General features: G+C 41.9%; 1 protein-coding gene across 1 annotated transcript; it reads left to right on the forward strand.

The window, feature by feature from the left end:
- Positions 1-765: 765 nt before the first annotated feature.
- On the forward strand, positions 766-22,719 carry pamr1b (peptidase domain containing associated with muscle regeneration 1b). The gene is made up of 14 exons (XM_026311347.2): positions 766-975; positions 6,838-7,014; positions 8,045-8,170; positions 8,763-8,877; positions 13,870-14,087; positions 14,709-14,816; positions 17,194-17,364; positions 17,549-17,740; positions 17,954-18,832; positions 18,927-19,103; positions 19,862-19,928; positions 20,073-20,302; positions 21,144-21,502; positions 21,663-22,719. Exons 1-14 carry the CDS (start codon positions 816-818, stop codon positions 22,242-22,244), a joined length of 3,561 nt encoding a protein of 1,186 aa, XP_026167132.1. The 5' UTR covers positions 766-815; the 3' UTR covers positions 22,245-22,719.

Below are 22,719 nucleotides of genomic sequence, written 5' to 3' on the forward strand. Positions count from 1 at the left end.
ACCATTCTTTAAAAAATAAAAATGTACTCTGAGTAACTGTTTTCACTGGCTATTTTGCTGTTGTTACTGTGAGGTCTTCAATTTTAAAAGCATGTTTCAGTTGGTTTATAATTGTTTGCTGTCTCCAAAAGAAACAAAATCTCTAGTCACGATCAAGAAGCAGTCTGATACATAACCCTCACTTTTACCCTGTACTTTTTCTTTGGCTGAAAGCGTATTTTACAAAAAGCCATAGTTTATTCATATCTGTGCTGTTGCTTTCTGAGACTATACACAGCTGCTGTTTTCCAAGCTTAACGAAGTGTGAACTCGACTAACACTGACCTCAAGATTTTTTAGACATGAACACATAAGTAATGAAACAGACCTAAATTCTATCAGCACAGCACTGGTCTTGAAAGTGTGGCTGGCATATAGTGTAGACCATAAAGTGGTTGGTCTATGCTTCCCCCTTCCCCTGTATGTGAGTGTGCGTGTGTGTGTGTGTGTGTGTGTGTGTGTGTGTGTGTGTGTCCATACAAGTGCATGTGCGTGACACCCCAATGGCTTAAGGAATGCAGTCGTTGCAGTGATGCTGTCCTCTGAGCAGAGCAAGGGGAGTTTCTGGGAGCCCACTGCAAGTGGAACTCCCTGTTAGGCTGGGCTGTAACCTGAAGCCAAAGAAAAGTGAGAGAGAGGAAGACAGTAAGATCGAGAGAGAGCGAGAGAGAGAGAGAGAGAGAGGGAGATGGAAGAAGGGGGAGGGAAGGATTAAAGGGCCAAGAGAAGATGATGTCAGCTGAGTTCAGAAGGTAAACAGAGTTCCAGACTGCAGCATGCTGTCTGCAGGACGCGGACTGCAGCTGGGGCAAACCCACAGGGGTACCCTCACACTCCCCTGGACCAGCACCTTTGTTTCTGGGAAGGAGGGCTGGTTCCTCTTGATCTTCCTTTTCATCTTCAGCTCCTTGCCCCAAGGGACAGCCTGGCCTTACGGTAAGAGACAGCTTGAGACTTTTACCTTTCCTGTGCTTCTTTTTGTTTTCTCAGACTATCTCTGTGATTGGCGCAGCCTCCTGGTTTATGTTCTTTGTTCTCAAAAAGCCGGCATCAGAACTCTCTCCACCTCTTGCCTCCCACTTTTTAAAAGCAAAACAGTACTCTGTTAGACTTGTAGAAAAAGACCCAGTGATGTAAAAAAACAGATTTTTTGGGGCAGTCCATGTCTTTCTTGATCTTAAATACTGACTGAGAGATTGTTCTGTGTTGTTTTCTTCTCACTGCAGTGAAATTGAGTGAAATTCAAGTATGGTTGTTTTTCTGTTCTGAAAAACAGAAAACAGCAACATTCGGATGTTGCCACACATTCCTTAAGGCAAAGTGAGGCGGTAAAAGTCCTAATGGAGCTATTGAATCTTGGCACTGATTCCCTTATGTGTAAGAGTGTTGTGGATGAGATCTCTCAGAATTCAAGATCAACTCTGCCTGTTTACTCTGGGTGACCACTTGAACTGCAGCAGGAAGACATGAGTCATGTTTGAGTCAATCACGTTGGCTGTTGTAATGTTCATACCCTACAACATCTCCAAGACTACAAACCAAACCTCTGCTCTCTGTCTGATTCCTCTTCTCACAGAAAAAAATGATACCATTCATTTGTAGAGTTGGTGAATGTGGCAAAGAAGCAGGGCAGATACCAGCTGTGTTAAGCTCCAGTTATTAGGAGAGTTCCCTCTGGCAGATTTACCTACTTATATTGTTGTCGTCTGACTCACTCTCAGCACAAATTGTTTCGTAATCATATGAAGATAGATGTTTTGTATTGTGCAACATAAAATACTTTACTATTGAGCAGAGATGTTTACATGCAAGTGTGTTTGCCTGTGTGTGTGCACCTGGTATTGCTCACACTATGGGAACCAAAACCTGCTTACACACTCACATTGTGGGGACTTGCCTTTCTTGTAGGAATGGATGTTGTTCCCCACCTTGTAAATAATTACATCTTATGGTGATGACTTGGTGTATGCTTAGTGAAAGGTTAAGGTTAGGTTAGGGTTAAGCTGAGGGTTAGGGTTAAGGAAGTAGTGGTTATGGTTAAGATTAGTTAAATCTCCAGGAAATTAATGAAAGTAAATGTAGTCTCCACAAGGAATGAAAACAAACATGTTTGTGTTCATTTCTATTTGTGCATATTTGGGTATCCCCACTGAGGCTTTTTTGATTTATGTAAGACTTCCTGCTCAGGATCCCCCATCTAGATGAATCCTATGATGTCCTAGTCTTCTGACACTACCTCCTCATGGTGTGTTTAACTAATGTCCACAGGGGAGGTTTGCGTATGAGCAGCGGGCAGTGCTGTAGGAAACAAAGACCAAGGCTAGCATGTGTAAAAATAGTATTAGAGAGGAGACAATGACAGAGCATGAAAAACATGGCCTCTGATTGAGCACTTGGAACAAAACTGTATCAGAGTTCATTCAGAGTTTATGGGCTAAATCCTGAAAACAAATGTGCACATTTCAGACTCCTGTTTGAAACACATATTGGTGTGTCTACATGCCATTTTACCAAAGTGGGTTCAAGGGACAGGACATTTTATTGGGTTTGCGGTTTTCTGGCAGAGGGAAGTTTATTTAAAACAATCCAAGTAGTGACCACTGGGATCAGAGCGAGGTATTGGGCTATATTCGTTTATGCAATGCCCACAGAGCTCCGATGGGAGTTTCCCTTTTCCATGATCGCTTCAGCCAATCACTCCAGCCTCAAAATACCAGGCAGCTGCTATTGGCAGTAGGCAGAAGGTATCATATGCTCACACATACATGGACATGTGCACTCACAGCTGCTGACAAAACTGATGTCAAACAAGCACTATTTGCCAGGAGGAAACTATATGCTATTATTTCTCACTGTCTTGACAGGAAACTTTTCTGGCATGGGTTGTCTTGTCATGTTGTTACGGCAGGAAACAAGTATGACTTGATGATGTGTCAAGGATTGTGCAAAGCTGCACGCTTAAATAAAAATGAAAATGTCTGTGTTGCGAGATGCTAAGTGAAGTAAATGAGTATTTGTTACTTATCCTTTCTCAGGGAAATGAATGTACTGAACATTGAAGCAGCAGTTCAGCATTTTGGAAACTGTAACTATTTCCATTAATTAGATGTGAATATGCCCGTGGGTTTCTGTGCTCGACTCTGTCTTGGCTAGGGAAAAATTACCTCTTGCGCTAAGCTGCTAACCTCCAGCTTACAGTAGCTTTTCCATTTACCATGCGAGCATGAGTGTGGTATGTCACTGTCTAGCTTTATTTGGTGTTAAAAAATAGCTACAGCGGTGCATGGCAAGACAAGAAGATACTGAAGCTGATAAGATACTGTTCCTGGGAGGTAAGCAAGAAAAACCAAAACAAACTTGGGCATCAAATTAGAGCTTCATTATCCAAGACTCTGAAGGCAGCACTTTACTGTGAATGTGAAGTGGGTCAAAAGCAAAGATGTGAAATCAAAACAAATACAAAAGCAGATGCTGACCTTGGAGTTTATTCTTAGCTGAGTTCAGAGGAAGTTGCTTCCAGAAAATGATAACACAGTTTTAAAGCTGGCGCAGGCTGCAACCTGCAGAACTTAGAAATTCAGCACATCCACTAATCAATACTTCTGGTTTTCCAGGGCCTATGGACCAGTTATAGGAGATTCATATTTGAAAAAATAAATTAATAAAAATTAAAAAACTACTACTACTACTACTACTACTACTACTACTACTACTAATAATAATAATAATAATAATAATTATTATTATTATTATTATTATTATATGGTTTAATAATGACACAAGAAAACAAAAATGTGGAAATCATTTGTCCTTGACAAAGTTAAAGATTGCTGTAGTTCTCTTCCAGGTCAGTGGGCCAGCAAGTCAGTATGGTCAGATAGAAAGTCTGAGGAATTTCTGTGAACACTTTCCTGCCTCTGTAATACTGTCAGTCTTTTAATCTTTATCCAAGCTGCACAGCTGAGACATGCTGGCTAACAGTCTGGCCCTATAGAGCATCTGATTGGATGGAAACGCTTTGTGACATGCAAAGGGAGTTCTCTATCAGGCAACGGGGCATCTGTTATGATGCCTGTGTCATGACATTTTTCATTTCTATGACTTCTTGACATGCATGTTAAGAAGTATATTTAGGAGCTCAACATCTGGAATGGAAAAAACAGATACTGCTTACATAAGTCCAGAAAAGCCAAGCAACCCACACAAAAATTTACACACTTAGCTACAAAACTAGGAGAAAAAAGACCTTTGGTATTTGCTGCTGCTAAATTGTGTTTTTGTGACTCAGTGCCAGTGTCTTCATACACACACACACGCACACACACGCACACACACACACACACACACACACGCACGCACGCACACACACACACACACACACACACCCTCACAGGCACATCAGAGAAGCAAACTTTGTTATCAGATTGGTGAATTTCTTTCTACTTACAGTACCTCTCTGACAGCTGTCAGCACTTCCAGTTTGTGATTAAGTGCACATTAGCCTGAGGCACACAGCACAACCTCAGTCTTGGGGTAAATTGCATGTCTGGGGAATAGGACATAATGATAATGGTGTGAAATTTCTATATTGTTAGTATTTTTCTCACATTCAAAAAATAATTCACTGTGTTTGCCATGTTTACATGTTTCTAAAAGGCGATAAGTTCAGCACTGAAATGGCCAGGGCACAAGCCAAAGCACAGTTATGGAAAAATAATCTTCAGTGTTGTAAATCAGGAAACATGTATTAAAGAGAGGGGATAGCAGCCCAGAAAAGTTATGCTGCAATCCAGCGTGCATCTAGAACTGGGGGAGATACCTCAGAGTCATGCTTCAGAGAAAAACATAAAAGCCTTATCAAGCTGGAGGTCAGCAAACTGAAACTGTTCATAATGTATAAACACTGAAAACACTGTATGTCTGTATTTGTTTACCTCAAGGAGGAGCTTTAAGAAAACTAATCCTGTCATAAATCCATGTCGGGTCCTGTTGTAGTATTGTATTATAAGTACAACTGCAGTGTTTGAGTGTTTCTTTCTTTCTTTCTTTTTAAAGGCAAACTTTACAGAGAAGCTCTGGTAATGGTGGCTATATGTAGTGAATATGTAGAAAACCCTTGTTTTTTCCAATTTCATAATGCATATTTGCATTTGATCACAGTACTGTGCATAATACTCTTCTTCTTGTCTCAACAGACATCAGTCCTTGCAGGCCATGGATTTTTGTGGTTCAACACATGGTCAAAATAAATCCACAAAAATGGCAATCTGTACCAAACCTATGAGCTTCTCTTTTTTTTCCTCTCAGGCGGCAGACCAGGGCAAACAAAAAAGACAATGCAAGAGCATCCATTTTAATTCAAAATCAAAAGTGAGAGGTTGCAAGTTTACACTGTTTAACCATATGTGGCTAGTGTGACAGCATGGACATTGTGTATGGGACTGTTGTATGTGGGCTCCAAGCTCCACAAACTCTAAATCACATTTAATCACTCCAGAGATTTCTTACAAGCCACAGCACTGAGAGGGTAGAGCCTGTTTTCTGACAGTCTTGTTCAGCTTGGTTTAAGGTTAATAAACAGATCCTTCTCAGCTAACATTACCAAAACATTAACTGACCCTAGAGACAGACAGGAGTAAAAAAACATCCAAATGACTGCAACAGCTTTATGAACTCTGTCCTTAAGAAAGTTAACTATTAAAGTTAACCTAGTGGCATTGCAGAACCTACTTTTAATTAATCTCACTGTATGTCATACCACACTGTCTCTTCTAGGAGCAACAGCTAAGGAGAAGGCCAGATTGTAGCCGAAACGTATGATATCATTAATGTGGAAGTGCAGCATGAGCGAATCACTGCATTCCAAGACATCTGCACATCTCCTCTCTAGCTGACCTGAGATTAATCACACTTTGCTTTTGTGTGTCTGTGCAACTGTGTGTATGTCCTTGATTCTTGGTTTCACAAAACTTGTATATACACAGTGAAAAAACTTAGTTTCCAGCAGCCTCTTTAAAAATAAAAGCAACATGTATTTGTGTCTGTGTGTGTTTTTGACTAGGGAGTTAACAGAAAGAATAAATGGTAGGCCCCTAGGGCTTGAGGGCAGAAAAGTTATTCTGACTGCAGGGCTGGCAGGACGGTACGTACGTACTGCTGCACAAATGTGGTGCCAAGTTTAAAGTGCAACTTCTGTTAGTTGTCTGTCTGCATTTGCCACAAGAAAATTTCCACTTGTCTGTTTCAACTTTTAAATCTGTTACATAATCATAGACACTCAGGCTCAAAGGTCACTGAATCACTGGTTTCCAGTCCAATTAAACATTCCATTTATTGGGTAAAAACTTTATAAAGACCATTATTTACACTTGAGGTCAAAAAACACTTTCTGCTTAATTAGCTGATTCTGTCTTTCTTGACAGTGACTTTACCATTGTGGCATGCTGCCTTATGTAATATTTCACAAGAGCACAGAAAGGAGGTAAACTTGTGGTCCCCTTAAAAAAAGAGCTTACAAACATGTGGCAGTGGAAATAACCAGAGAGCACAGTCAAAAGCAGCAGCTTGGATAAACACTGAACTCACCAAAATCCTTCCACTGCTGCTCAGGCTTCTGCTGATCATAACCTATGTCTGCTCCCATTTTCCCATAAGGCTGAATATTACATCTGACATATTTTCATCGCCTGCTTTATTTCTGTATGTCTGTGAAATAAGCATCATGCTAACAAATGATTCCTGTTGGCTTGTTTGAGCAAAATTGCTGATTTGCTGAGCCTTCCATGTCTTTTTACTTAGATTACAGGTATTTGCACAATCACTGCCCAGGCCCTGAGTGGAACGTTATGTGTAGAGGCTGCTGTGAGTATGACGTCATCCGCTGTAAATGCCCCCTCCAGGGCACTCCGGTGGGCTATGCCGTGCCCTGCTGTCGCAATGCCATCAATGAGTGTGACCCCTGCATCATCCATCCAGGTGGATTTGAGCATGAATAAAGATAATTCTATTTAATAAGATCTAGCCACAACATATTTTTTTTATTCAACAGTTCACAGTACTGTTCCATTTCAGCATTACCTTTGCAAACTATGCATGTTTTTATTCAGGCCATGAGAATTTGTTCCAGCTTGAATATCTTTTATTCTGTGCAAGACCAAATACTGTCTGTCAGTTGAACAGCTGTTTGCATTTCATTGTTGCAAACAGTGTGACAGAAAAACTGAAAACCACTTTGGTATTTGTGTCTGGTCTAATGTGTTTCATGCTGGCTTATTTCTTGACTTACTGGCAGAAACCATTTAAGTTGGCACAATACAGGTGTAAATAATCACACACATTTGAATGGCATCATGTCTGTATAAGAAGAACAGGCATAAACCATGTATGCAGTCTGGAAAATCCAATAATATGGGAATGATTATTCATGTGCTGCAGGTCACTCATTTAAAGTCCAACAGAGGTTTCCTACACAGCATAAATATACACATTTTTGTTTATGGAGACAAGCTGGGCACTATTAAATAGATACCTGTAAATCATATTTTACTGAAAACACTTAAAAATATACTCCAGTGTCTGCATATGACCATAATTCCCTGTGTGTTCATCCCCAGCCCAGTTTTTGTTGAAATTCATACCTGCACTCAGGTTAGATGTTGCGCTTCACCTCTTAATGGAGAGAGCAGAATGTTAAGTGAAAATCCATCCATCCCTGGAAACCATTTTCAGGAGGTTTGCTTCAAATTTGTATTTGAGGAAGCAGGAGTATGTTGATGCATTTTCTTCTAGTGACAGATGAGTTTGATGCGTTTAGCAGAAACAATGTAAAGGTAACATTGCAGGGGTTTCTTAAATAGTTCATATTCATGTAGTTCACACAAACATGTACTTACAATGAATAGCACCTATTTTGAAAAATGTGATGTGGACCGTGTGTGTATGTTTATATTATGCATTGTCATTATGGCTTTACCAAATGTTTTTTTTTCTGGCTCTCTTTCTTCAGGTTGCAGTATATTTGAGAACTGTAAGCGCTGTAACAATGGGACATGGGGCCCCAGAGATGATTTCTTCATTAGTGGTAAATACTGCGCTGAATGTCGACCTGGCTGGTCTGGTGGAAATTGCATGAGTAAGTCTCTTTATTCTCCTAATTAGCAGATCCCTATATGGCTTTACTATAGCGGTATATATATATATGTATATATACACCAATATGTATATACACCAATACACACAGATACACAAATATATACATATGAAGAATACTGTATATTGTTTGTCCTTTCCTCTCCTGCTGATTTATGCTGTGTGCCAGTTTGGAAGGTTGCCATATGGCCAGGAGATTTTTCATGAGGAGCAAAATGCCAATTCAACATTCAGGAATTCAGTAAAACAATTTAATATGTAACATGTGGACACTCACCATAGCTTTCCCAGTATGCAAATATCCTTCCAAGGGGCATAGCAGGCATACATTTAATTAAAAACATAAACTGAATAGCTTTGTTGCCCCTGTGCATATTGTGCCTATGCTTCGTTTTGTTGTTGAGCACAAGTCGCTTTGGAAACTTAGACGTAATTCATTTTAATTTGAATGATAGTCAAAACAACTGAATTTAGGCCCTCAAAATAACAAATAAGCTGTAATTAACAGTCTGTAAGATGTAAAAGTACACAAGTTGCTACACAACTTTTCAGCATGGAATTGCTGTGTGTCTCAGAGTGTGGTGGAGTGATTCGTAAACGACAGGGCCATTTAGTGCTGGAAAGTTACCCCAACAATGCTCGTTGTGAGTGGACCATACAGGTGGACCATCCATTTACCATAGAACTCAGGTAAGACCTTAAACTTTCTTCCTCTATGTCTGTTCAATGGTCCTTATTGTCCATTACTTTTCATTCTAATGTACTTTTAGTGTGCTAATATTCTCGTAGTGACAATACCAATATGCAGTCTGTCTCATTGGGGCGCAGTCCCGTGGGCTATAACCTATGGGTCATATCCCCTCTTCGCGCCTGCGCACTGAAGAAAAATTCGGCTAAAAGCTCCGGTGTCGACCTTCTCCCCCATCACGCAGGTGGCTAACATAACGGTAGGTGGTTTGCCCGCGGTCCCAGCGCTGGAACAGAGCCTGGCCTCGTTGTTCGGGGAAAAGTCATAAGGCAGCCGTGGCTGTTTCACGAACATTTCCCACACAGCGCAGCCTTGACGCTGCCGAGCTGCCGAGCGTGAGCGAGCATGCTAATTAGCACACTCCCTTCACACAGCTGTCTCGTGTGGGCCCTCTCTCGGCTAATCTTCGATTTGACCACAAGTGGGTCAAACGAGTCAAACATCCTCGCTATTTCCATGTCCCATCGTCCCTTCCGGGCAGGGTTCCCCATGTTTACCGCCCGTCCGCTTCCGGGTGCGTTGATGGCGCAGAGAGCCGTACAACGGCTGTCACAGAGAGCGGCAGAGGGGCTTCACATGACGGCTCCCCTTTCTCGGATTTCTATCCAGAGTGGCGCAGGCGTCGCGAGATGGACCGCTGGATGGACAAGCTCATCCACAGCGGCCATACTCTTCAATTTGCACGGCCTCCTCCGAGCTGTGCCTAACCGAGATACAAGACCTGTTATTAAAGGGAGTTGTTTCTGTTGTTCCACCGGAGAATGTGGCCGGTGGATTTTACTCCCATTATTTCCTGGTTCCCAAGAAATCGGGAGAGATGAGGCCCGTCCTAGATCTGACGCGTCTCAACAAATCAATGCAGGTCAGGAGATTTCAGGTTAACGACGGTGCGTTCACCGAGGCGACTGGCTCACGTCGATAGATCTGAAGGACGCGTATTTCCACGTCTCCATCATTCCCCAACATAGGGACTTCTTCCGTTTCCAGGGGACCAGCTACCAGTACAACCGCCTGCCGTTCGGGTACTCGCTGGCTCCCCGCACTTTCCCGAAGGTGACCCTCACTTCGCTCCACGCAGACGTGTCAGGGCTCGATCCGTGATGCGCCTTCTGGGGAAGATGGCAGCGGCTCAACCGGTGGTGCCGCTCGGCCTATTGCATACAATGCTGTTTCAGCGCTGGTTTATCCGACTGAGGCTCGATCCAGTATGTCTCCAGCGGCGCATACTATCCCTCCCCCCTTTAGTGGGCCTGGACAATGCGCACTGCGACCTGTGGTTTTCTCTGCGTGCGAAGGACAACTCTCCACTGGGGGTAGACCCCTTCGCTCATCGGCCATGGCCCCGTTACCTTCTCTATGCGTTTTCCCCGATCTCCCTGATCCCTCAGCTGCTGGCCTGGGTTCAGGAGGAGGATCTGCAAGTGATTCTGATAGCTCCGGACCGCCCCGGAGCATCGTGGTTTCCCCTTCTGCAGCGCACGCGGGCATTTCCCCCCTGGAAAACTCCATGGAGGGAGGATGCTGTGCCGCAGGAAGGGGACGTGATGGTCAGCCCTCCGGAAATAAGACAGCACCTGTGGGTCTGGCTGCTGAGAGGAGCCGCTTAGAGAGTTTGGGGTTTTCCGCCGGCGTCGTGGCCACCATACGAGGGGCGCGCGCACGGTCCACTAGATGGAGCATGGAGAACGGCGTTCCATTCGGCGTTCCGTTCCATTCCATTCCGTTCCATTCCATTCCGTTCCATTGCATGCCCTCTCTCCGCGATTCTGTCCTTTCTCCAGTAATTACTGGAGAGAAACTTGGCATTTAGCACCATCAAAACATACGCTGCGGCTATTTGCTCATGCCTTGAGGTGTTCGGAGACAGATCGGTGTTCAGTACAGATCGGTGCTCAGTCACCCGCTCACAAAACGTTTTCTGAGGGGAGTGCGCAGGCAGCGCCCCATCGCACGTCCCCTGGCTCCGCAATGGGACCTCGCTGACCTCGCGAACCGTTACAGCAGGTCCCTCTCCGTGTTTTATCGGGAAAACGCCTCTTCTGCTGGCGTTAGCCTCCGCGAAGAGGGTCAGCGATCTGTCGGCCCTATCAGTATCCCCGGAGTGTCTTCAGATCAGGGAGGATCACAGTGCGGCAGTTCTGCGTCCTAACCCAGCATACATGTCTAAATGCATCACTAGTTCTTTCAGATCTAGAGTAATCACGCTGGAGGGCTTCTTTCCCCCTCCCCACGCGGAAGGGGAAGGGGGAAGGGGCTGCGCATCTTCTCTGCCCTGTACGCGCTCTGGCATGTTATGTGGAACACACGGCGGAGTTATGTCATCTGGAGCGCCTGTTTGCTCACTACACAGTGTTCGCTGGGTTCCCCCTCTCTGCAGACCGTTTGTCTCACTGGCTATGGTCTCACATAGCCAGTGAGGCCTCCGGTCGGCATCCGTGCACACTCCACTAGAGGAGTGTCATCCTCCACGGATCTCCTGCACGGTTTGTCAGTGGAAGACATGAATGAATTTCTCTTCAGTGCGCGTTCGCGAAGAGGGGATATGACCCATAGCGATAGCCCAGAGGGCTGCGCCCAATTCACAGAATCTTGGGTTACGATACGTAACCAACGTTAGTAGGTATAACATTTACCTTGTTCACATTATTAGTTTGGCATCTTAGCAAGGTAATATCAGCATGTACAGCACAAACTCATGAAAACTAGTAATTCGTTTTTCAGGTATTTTCTTGTTGCAAATTATTGCACAAGTTAGAATTAAGCACTTTGGATGTCTGTGCAGAAAACTATAGAAACCCAGTAGTTGTTGAGGTTTCCACTTTTGACCAAGGTGGTGTACCAACTGACAGACATGTCAACATTCCCATTCCTAGAGTTATGTCTGTTACCATGGATAAATATTTCATTGAAAGAATCAACAGCAAAGTGTCTTTTCAGACACTATCCTATAATAATCCACTTTACTGTCAGCACCTTCCATCTAAATTACTTTAAATGAAGAATCACTATAAAACCTGTTGGGTTAAGGACCAGCCAACAGACTGAAAGCATGACTGTATTAACCCTGGCAACATAGCTTTTGGAAACTAGAAATTCAGTATCAACTTTTGAAAATTAGAAAACCAGTATATAAAAAAAAATCCAAGTTGCCACAGTTGCATCTGGCATTAAAACTCCAATTTTTTCAGTCATCATAGTCCATCTGTAAAAGTTATTAATGGCTGGCCTGCTTAAGTCAAATTTCCACTCAGTTCAAATATTTCTAAAAGATGTCATGGCCTCAAGAGAGTACAGCAGTGTTTGAAAATCACACAGTCCCATTTTTAAGGGAAGTTGATCCTTTACAGTTCCATGATAAGTTTTTATTTCTGTATTTTGTCTATTACACAAACAGAATTATACAGCCAAACAAATATGCAGGATATAACAGAGAAACACTCCATTCCCTCAGATTTGACCTGAGCATGCAGTGATGGTTTGTTTTCTCCATATAACCCATTTAATGATTTCAAGTATTGCTTTCAGCTATATATAGAGCTGTGCATCAAACCTTACAACAATGAAATATGACATATGTAAATTACAGGCCATATCCACTTTATTTAAGTCTTTAATGTCATATGTTTATAGTCTTAGTGTGACAAAAATCCAATAAACCCTTGAATGAAATAGCACTGTTGTGCTTAGAATATACTATTGGAGTATTATTCCTCCAAAGCTCAGAGTACACTCCCATCACAGGCAACATATTTACTGAATTACCAACTGGCATTAATTGTTGGGAAGTGCTGTGGGCTAACATTTAGTGTTACAGTATATCTCATTAGTCTAAGCTTTCCTGACTCAAGGCTCTGTGATAAAAGATAAAATCCGAAGATTTGGGAGAATGCCTGTGTCTTGTATAAAGTTCATCAGGCCTTTATTTCTGCTCCAGTTGTTAGACCATGGTGATGACACCTGTAATCACAGAGAGGGGGAACAGGGACTCCTTTACTTTCTTACTAATCCAACTGGCAGACATCACACTTTCACATTGCAACTAAACTAAATAGCTCATAAACTGAAAGCACATGTAAATTTGTCCCAACAGTTACAACCATTACTTAAAATCACATTGAAACAGGCCCTAAAGCCGCTTCCTCTGGATGTCATGACTATACTAAAACAAACTAATGAAGTTTTGGGGATGGTAAATCATACCAGTACTTACTGGCTGTACTACTTGTTTTGGAAGTAATGTGCAGTAAACAGATTCATGGGTATATTTAATAGATATTTATCAATCTGGGATGGGTGATGTTTACAAACAGGACATATTATATGTGCACTTGAAATGTTTAACGGAAATTTAATAGTGAGTGTTCATGAAAAATTAGCTATAAAATAAAGCTCGAGGCATCTGTAACTGTTTTAATGTCACTGCCAATTGTTAGTAATGATCGTATTTTATCTCACATGTTTAATCTGAGCAAATATGACACTGATGGAAAGTAAGTTCATGTAGTACTGTGATCTTGCCTCTACCTATCTTTGTAATCACTTGAAATTACTTCTTTCCTTGAGTCTTTACTACTACACACTTGATTAGGGGGAGTAAGCCATGTAACTGTGAGCAACACAAGTTGTCTCTCACAGCTGTTAATGTCTTCAGTATCATTATTGTTCATTATTTGTTTGCTGCTAAAGATGTTAAAGCTTCAGTATGCCAGGTGGTGTGGCACTGCCAGGAAAAACAGGTATTCAGGAAAACACTGAAGTAACAAAATAGAGACTTTTACACCATAATTCTCCAGGTATTTTCTGTCACATCTCTATAACATCCATAAAGTATATCAAGAAGTAAATAATGAAAAGAAAAAAATATTTTCAGTTTTGGATTGATTAGTTTTGTGGGAGTTTATTTCCTGGTTTTATATCCATTTTGTTGCTAACAGGTTTATGATGCTGAGTCTGGAGTTTCAGCATTCATGTCGCTATGACTATGTGGAGGTCCGGGATGGTGACAGCATCAACTCAGGTGTTATCGGTCGATTTTGTGGGAACAACAGACCTGCTCCAATTCAAAGCACTGGCAACACTTTGCACATACTCTTTGTGTCTGATGGTTATAAGAATTTCGATGGATTCTTTGCCATATTCCAGGAAAGCTCAGGTAGGTCAAGTATCAATTAACAACAATTTTCGATTATTTAGACAAATAATTACCAATTTTTAACCTTAAACTTTAAACCAAGAGAAAACTGGCATGTGTACTTGTTTCATAGAGAATAAACAAGAAGTGATTTATGAAGTTATACTCTTTGAACAAAGGGTCCCTCTGAAGTCACAGGTCACAACAAATGCAAACAAGAAAGTTTCCAAGGCACTCTGAATTCAGTGCATAATAAAAAGCATTTAATGTTGCATTACTGACACCTACATGCTGCAACATTAAAAAAAGGAAACAGCAATATCTCCTCACTTTCCTTTTCCATGTTCTCATTCTCAAGGTCTAAAACTCAAAAACAGACACCCACGCACACATACACACAAAGGCTACCAGTGGCACAGCCACAGAGCACCTTGACAAACAAAGGCCTATACACATTTAGAAATGGAAAGTAAAAATCTTATTTCATGACCTGAGCTCTGAAAATGAATTTCTGGACCTAGCTTAGAGTTTACAGTCATTCCTTAAAGAACACGCTACATCTTTTATCACTACTCTGCTTATTAACTGATATAATATTTATTTGTTGTTGTATCCTAATGCCATGCGCCTTTATGTTTGCAGCTTGTAGCTCCTCTCCCTGCTTGCATGATGGGACTTGTATTTTGGACAGTTCTTACACTTACCACTGTGCCTGTCTGGCTGGCTACACAGGCAAGAGGTGTGAAAATGGTGAGTGTGTCTCTACAGTTTGATCATGCTTGAAAAATGTTGTTGTTCGAAAACAAAAGAAAAAAAAAACAAAGTGAGGAAAGAAAACAATGCCTGTAGATGTTTTAAACACAAAGAAGAATAAACCAACCATTGCCACACACTGAAGGCATGACTTGAATTTTCCATCTCATGGGCCTCCTCAAATATTACTGTACTGACGCATAAGAAATCCCAGAATTATTTCTTCATCTGAAATCAGCCACGCCCAGTTTCAACAAATTTATTGAGAATGGACTTCTTCCTGAAAGCCTTTTTCTTGTTGCTGCTGCAAAGAAGTTTCAACAGACAAGCTGTAAGTCCTCATGATCACCTAACAGGTGTGTTTGTGTGAAACCAATGAAACATTTACGAATCCAATAAATGCAGGAACTCATATTGCTGTGGACAAATACAGACTATAAAGGGGGCAAAATATTCTCCAACGAAATATTTGGAGAATCAAGAATGTGGAGAAGAAAAATAATGCTTTTGGTGTTTGGTGTTTCTGTTTAGATACCCACTCTATATCACCTTAAATTGGTGTGTCCACTTTGTCCTGTGCAGCATGGGTGTAGTTATAGAAACTTTGCCCTACAAATTCATTTATTTATTGGTGTCTGGACTCTAACAGGCTCCAGCAGATCCCCGTGACCCTGGTCAAGGAATAAACGGGTATAGATAATGGATGGATGGATGGACTCTAACCTGTATTTCCATAGCAAGTACCCCTCTCTAAGGATTTAGCCAAAACTGATTTCCTGAACCACACACTTTTTTCCTGTGGTGTCATTCAGGGCTGAATTAGAATCTATAAACCTAATGGTGAAACAATTCGCCTTCTGTAACACAAGCCAGCTTTTTCACTGGAGGAGACACCCATGACAAAGCCGGATTTTCATTCCACACAGCATTCATTTGTCTATATTCTCATGAGGAATGCTCAGCTGTTAATTTTAAAGGAAGTGTGCTGGAATAATGCTAATGTCTCACAGGTTGCGGAGGAAACGTAGTCTAAGTTTATGCCCTGAAGTCAAATGGCAAATGTTAAGTATGAACCTGACATCAAATGTTCTTTATGTTTTCAGCAATCAACCCATCAGCTGTGGAAAGGCTGAGGTAAAACATCTGTATCAGAAAATCTGACACTTTATGATAGGAACTCAAGATAGGAAATAAATTCTCTGCCTTTTCTTCTCTCGCTCTCACAGTAATATATTCTTGTGTGTAAGGGCAGTGTTCAACATAGTTTCCAAGGCATTTATGAAAGAAATGAAGATTTACTTACAGTACGTGCCATTGTGTATAATATGTTAGTGTTCCACCCTAATAACTCCAGACTCATCTCATTATGTCTATGCCCAGAATGTGACATGAAACATGGATCATTTAGCAAGACACAATAAAACCCTCAGCACCTCAGGGTGCTTCAGCTTGTTTTTTTTACATATTCAAAGGAAGTCAGCCACAGTTTGCTTTTCCATTTCGGGTTGGCCAACAGCATTCTTCATCTCTTGAGGGACCAGGGGGTTGGAAAAGCTGTAAGCCAAAACACCCAGATTATAGAGAGGGTTCTTTGGTTTGGAGCTATAGAACCCCAGACGGTGCATTTCATTGATCTGGCCCAGTTAAAGTCAACAACGCAGCCTCCTGAGGTCATCATGTCACAGCGAGTGCGCTAATGTTATGATAACCATAGTGTTTAACTGTATGTTTGAGATTTTGTGAATTTGGTTGTGTGTGGCCCCATGGTTGCAGTTTGACTTTAATGCAGAAACCGATGCTTCAATCACACAGAAATAGCACAACACAAAAAATTCCACACTTTGTATGATCAGATTTTTCACTGCATTGTCATGTAACAGAGATGAATACGGTATTCCACAGCCTCATTATGTGTCTTAACTACTCCACCTCATGAAATCCACTTTTACAACACTGGAAACAGTTTGACTAAAGACCTTTTGCTTCTATTTCTTCCTTATTTACAAGCCACATGTAAAAGTCTTGCTGTGAACTGCTACACTACCATCACAGCTAAAATGATTCATTAATAAGCCTGTAACGTAACAAGCTATGCCTTTAAAGCTCTAGATATTTTTAAATTAAGAGTAATGAGTCTGAGAGCTGAGACTTTGTCTGACCTGCAAACACCAGAAGGCAATGAACTCCCTGACGGCCTATTCGTGTTGTTTCAGCAGCATGGAGGTGTATTAAACTAATGTTAAGAGAAGGCTAGAGATACCTCCTAAATTCTTTGCCCGTTATAATTTAGATGATCTGGCATTCAGTGAAGAAAAGGGAAAATAAGACACCATGTGTTCATAAATAAACTGTGCACATCTTTATTTCCACTCAGTGGTTGGATGCCGCAGGCCTCCAGTGCCCACCCATGGATCTACAGAAGGTCTGTTTCATCACTCAGGGGCACGCGTCACTTTCCGCTGTGACCCTGGGTTTGAGTTGCGGGGGTCTCGTTCTTCTGTCTGCCTGAGTGATGGCACCTGGAGTGCTCCTGCTCCACAGTGTGGTAAGACAATAGTGAATAGTTTTTCTTTCTGCCAAATAATTAACATTTACGATCGGGTAAAGTCATATGTATACCATTTACTCATTTCTCCATGACATACATACTCTGCCCCAGAGATGGTACACACTGTGGAAAAAGTGCAATTTACAGCTTCTAAAAACTTGATTTTCTTTCCTGTTTCCAGTTCAAGTGGAAAGCATCTGTACCTTGCCACCCAAGCCAACGCATGGGGACCATTTCTTGGTCTATGGACCCAATGATGTCCTCATTGCACTACAATACCTGTGCTACCAGCCCTATGAACTCAGTGGAAGCTCCCAGAGAACCTGCCTCCCTAACAACACTTGGAGTGGCACTCCTCCTGTTTGTACCAAAGGTCAGACAAAGTGTCTGGATTAATGAATAAGAACTTAAAAGGATGACTCATTGCAATGGTTAATTTTGGTTTTGTTTTACAAGGAATACCAGTCTTTCACAGCATTAGAGAAAATTAATCAGGGCTTATAGCCTCCATTATGATGAGCCAACTTTGAAGAAAAACATTTGCTGTCAATTCAGTAACAATCTTATTTGTGTTTTTCATCTACAGTGAATAACACTCTTGTTGAAGCAGAAAAAAGCAAAGAGAAGGCAAAAGAGACAGAAAAGGGCAGAGAAATCGAAATACACGGTGACAAAGACATCAACAAAGCTAAAGAAAAAGGTCAAGAGAACACAACTGGTGAGAAAGAAAGTGTTGGAGGGAAGGATATAAACATGGGGCACGAGAATACAACAGCAGTTGACAGAAAAGATAAATATACAGTTCCAGAGAAAACTGTGGTTGAGGGTAGGAATGAAGGAGAGCTAGGGGAAAGAAATACTGGGTCAGAGAAACCCACTGAAGGCAGTAAAGATAAAGTGGATAGTAAAGGCCCAGATAACAGTGTGAACACAGTGGAAAGGAAAGAGACGGAGGTAGTAAAGTCACCAGAGAAAAAAGAAGGCAGCCCAAAGACACACTTCAACACAGGAAAAACAGATATCACTGACATAATTGTGATAAAAGACAAGGGACAAGAAGAGAAGGAAAGAAAAGAGGAGCAGGTGAATGGAAAAAGAGATCCAGATAAAGTGGGACCTAATGATACAAAGCTGGGAGTGGTCATATCTGAGGGTGAAAACACAGTGGAGACATTTGAACTGGACATGACAAAGAACAAGACAGTTAAATTTAATACAAAAGACACAAAGACAGAAAATAATACCATAGGTTCTCCAGAGCCAGGGAGGAAAATCATTCCCACCAGAGTCAACATCACACAGTACAGAGCGGGTGGCGAGGAAAGTGGAAAACCAAGGGAAAAACCCACAATTAAAGAGGACAAGACAACAAAAGATTCTTCTAAGAAAACAAATGAGGAGCTGGAAAGGGAGAGGGAGGAGAAGGAAAAAGCAAAGGACAAAGAAGACAACCAAAGCTTCACTGGTAAGTGACTTCTTTAGATAAATTCATTAAAATGCAGTGCCTGCCACCATATCCTTGGCCTTCACCTCACCCAGTGCCTGTCGCCCCCCCGCAGAGAAAATCTGTCCACCTCTCCCTCGCATCTATTATGGCTACCAGCAGGTGGTGCCAGGGTTAGAGCCTGAGACGGTGGAGTTTTTCTGTAACCACTCTTATGCTCTTAGTGGTGATGTTCGACGTACCTGCCAGCCAAATGGCACCTGGAGTGGGGAACAACCCTTCTGTGTCAGAGGTACTGTCATCTCTTTTGTCACTGATTGTTTGGGTTGCATTTTACAGAGGAAAGTGTCTGTTTGTAGACTTGTGGCATGAATACATTACAGTATAATATACAGAACATATAGCTTTTTTCTAGGTGTTACTGCATCCTTCTAATAGGATATGCTATCTAAAGGGTTTTGATGTACAAACATTCAATCCTGTGGACTTAGATTTTTTACTAGGAAATAAATGAGTCATTAACAGAGCCAAGTGTTTGCTCACTTTACATCAGGACATCAAACGTGTAGATATACAACATAGTAAGTAAAGTGTTCTAAAAGACTAAATGCTAAATAAAAGCCAGTGTTAAATGCTGGTGAGTAATACAGCAAGTCTGGAGCTGTAGATGTTAATTAGCTCTTAATGGATTATAGTCTTTATGCTCTGCAGCTTTTGGCCTAGAGTTAAGATGTTCAACTCTAAATGAATCACTGTGCTAGGATTAGGACAAAGCAGGTTCTGTACAGCAGCAAAAGTTGTTTTGTTTTTTTCAAATCTGCCAAACCAAGTAAAGTCTGATTTTTAAATTTTTTTTTTAGTAAAAACTACTTTTGTCAGTTAGTACTTATTCTCTTAACTGCCGCATGTGCCTCTAAAGCTGTAAAGCACAAATGAGTTGTTGTGCTTTTGTTAATAAGAGTCATGCTAGCAGCTCTGCTCAAATCACAGCAGATGTCAGTGGGGATTTGGTGTGTGAATTATGTGTGTTGTGTGTGGGTTTATTTCCAGCATGTCGGGAGCCTAAAGTGTCAGAGCTCGTCAAACAAAGGGTTCTGCCGCCTCAGACACCATCCAGGTGTGTCCTCTGCATCATCAACTCATCAACTAATAAATTAAAAGCAATAAGTGTCATGTTATGCAGTACATTTTCCAGAACTCACATTCAGAAGTATTATTCAGTCAAAGGGGTATAGTATGCCTGTTGTTCTTCTCCCCTCAGGAAGACGCCTGTCTACAAGTTCTACTCATCTGCACTGAGCCAACATCTCACTTCTGATGGTCCCACTAAAAGCCCTCCAGTGCTCCCCCAGTTACCCCAGGGCTTCCATCACCTTTACACACACATAGAGTATGAGTGTGCTTCTTCGTATTACCACCACTCTGGCAGTCCTCGACGCACTTGCCTCAAGACTGGGAAATGGAGTGGGCGTCATGTATCCTGTTCACCAGGTGAGGGCAGCAGTGGACCATTCGCTGAGTGACCACTGGAAATAAGGGTGCAGAGCATACTGACATACATTTAACAACCACATATCAACAGTGATATGTGGATACAAAAAAATATACATAAAAATCTTCAAAATCAGCAGCACTTTCTAAAAATATAATCACTTTCTATAAATTGCTGATATTAAATAATGTCAGCTCTTTTACTCATCTCTTAGGCTTCACTGCTACCTTTAATCCTGTCACCACTCAATGAAAGCTCCCTTAGCTGCTACGTAGAAATGCCATTTCAGTAGCTGAAATGCAATGAGAGTTTACAATGGTGTTTATGATTAGAGGATTCCTTCAGCCTGTAATAAAATGTACCACTTAGATGTTCTCTTCTTTGTTAATCAACAGCAGCATCTTCTGTCATACCAGTTAGTTTAGTTTCATATCTAAAACCAAACATTCTGTCTTTTATTCTTATGTAAAGGTTCTTCTACACACAAATGGTATTTGCTCATGGCAAAGATTAACTTTAGGAACCAGGCAGGCAGGTTGAGTTTAGCTGTAAATGTGTCTGGCTCCAAAGCATCAAAGCTGGCTCCACTCTCTCTCTCCTTCAGCATGTACATAAGATGGGACTGCTGTGTTGCTGTGTGTGTCTATCTATCTATCTATTGATGTATCTATGTATCTATCTCTCTGTCCATCCATCCATCTCATTTAAAAAAAAAAAAAAAGCTCACAGAAAGAAAACATAATGAAGTCCTGCCTGTTGAAACAGTCAGTTCTTTTCCTGTCTTCTTGTGCTGCCCTTGATCATATCCTCCCTCTCATCTTGTCACCTCCTCTTTGGCAGTTTGTGGGAAGCATCCCACCTTTGACCCAGAGAGGCCTGAAGAGGCTCACTGGCCTTGGCTGGCAGCCATCTACCGCAGCTCTCCCAATGGCGCAATGACCAAGGTGACCAAGGCAGACAGCCTGGCAGGGTCCCTGAAGAAGGATGGTGGAGCAGGAACAGACAACCACAGTGAGGCTTCTGACTGGCAGCTGGTGTGCAGTGGGGCTCTGGTGAATCAAAGGAGTGTGGTGGTTGCAGCTCACTGTGTGACGCAGCTGGGGAAAATGTTTTCTGTAGATGCAGCCAAGATCAAGGTGGTGGTGGGGAAGCACTATCGTGATGACCACAGGGAAAGTAAAGGTCTCCAACACCTGAGGGTAAGCTACTGGAGATCTTTTTTGTATGTAATACAGGGTAAGCAGCAAGCAATTCAAACACAAGCTTCCTTGATTCAGTACTTAGCTTTCTCCCATCTCTTTCACTTGTTTTCTGATATTTCTTTTAAACTTAAACAGTAAGATTTTCTTTCTCCTTTAGGTGGCCTCTATTGCAGTTCATCCAAACTATGACCCCAATATTCTTGACTCTGATATTGCTGTGGTTAAGTTACTAGACAAAGTAAGGATTGGGGAGAAGGCCCTGCCTCTTTGCCTCTCAGAACGCAAGGGAGAAGAAGTGACCTCTGGACAAGGGCTTGTGACAGGATGGTCTCCACTGCTCGATTCAAGTTTAGGCCCTAATGAGAAGGCAAGGGTTGGACTTGTTCAGCTTGCTGATGTAGTCCCGTGTGAGCAGCAGTACGCTCGTAACGGCGTTCCAGTCAGTGTCACAGACAATATGCTCTGTGCCAGCCAGAAGCCTGACTACAGGCCCTCTAACATATGTCCCTCTGACATGGGGGGAATCCTTGTCCTCCCCAGCCTCTCTGAGAACCAAGCCAGCATAAATCAGAATCCCTTTCTCAGCTATACACAGGGACAGCAAGAGAGCAAAGGCCTGTGGACACTTCTGGGACTGGTGAGCTTTGGCTATGACCAAGGGGAGTGTGATCCTGACCTCTACACAGTCTATACACGTGTAGCCAACTTCAAAGACTGGATACAGAGCAATATGAAATAAAAATCCTACTGTCTCGCTCACCTTGTACCTCCTATGCTTCTAAGATATTTAAATACCTTAATATTTTACTGTCCTTTTCCTAACGTTGGTCCCATTTCAGTCTGTTCCACCACTTTCGTTCAGATGTTTTTTTCTTGATCTCACAAGGGCATTTTCTTACTACATGTACAAGCAACACTGGACAACACAGTGCTCTAACTCAAGAGTCAAACACATTAGATGTGCTGGGCATCAATGTTTTATCAGAACACGTCAGCTTTCAGTTCCCTCAGCCTGAGGGTATGGACTTGAAAATGACTAGAAAACCATTCCAAGCCTTTGGTGGATGCTGGTTTGTGTTGTTCTCAATGGTATGTATATATGTGTTAATTTACTGAATTATTCTATCAGTTCATTTGACTTTAGAGATGTACATATTGTACTGAAAGAGACAAATCATGATGTTATTAATTAAACAACGTGTGGGTGTGGTAAA

Source organism: Mastacembelus armatus, chromosome 6 (assembly GCF_900324485.2).
Source record: "Mastacembelus armatus chromosome 6, fMasArm1.2, whole genome shotgun sequence".
Taxonomy (NCBI): Eukaryota; Metazoa; Chordata; class Actinopteri; order Synbranchiformes; family Mastacembelidae; genus Mastacembelus; species Mastacembelus armatus.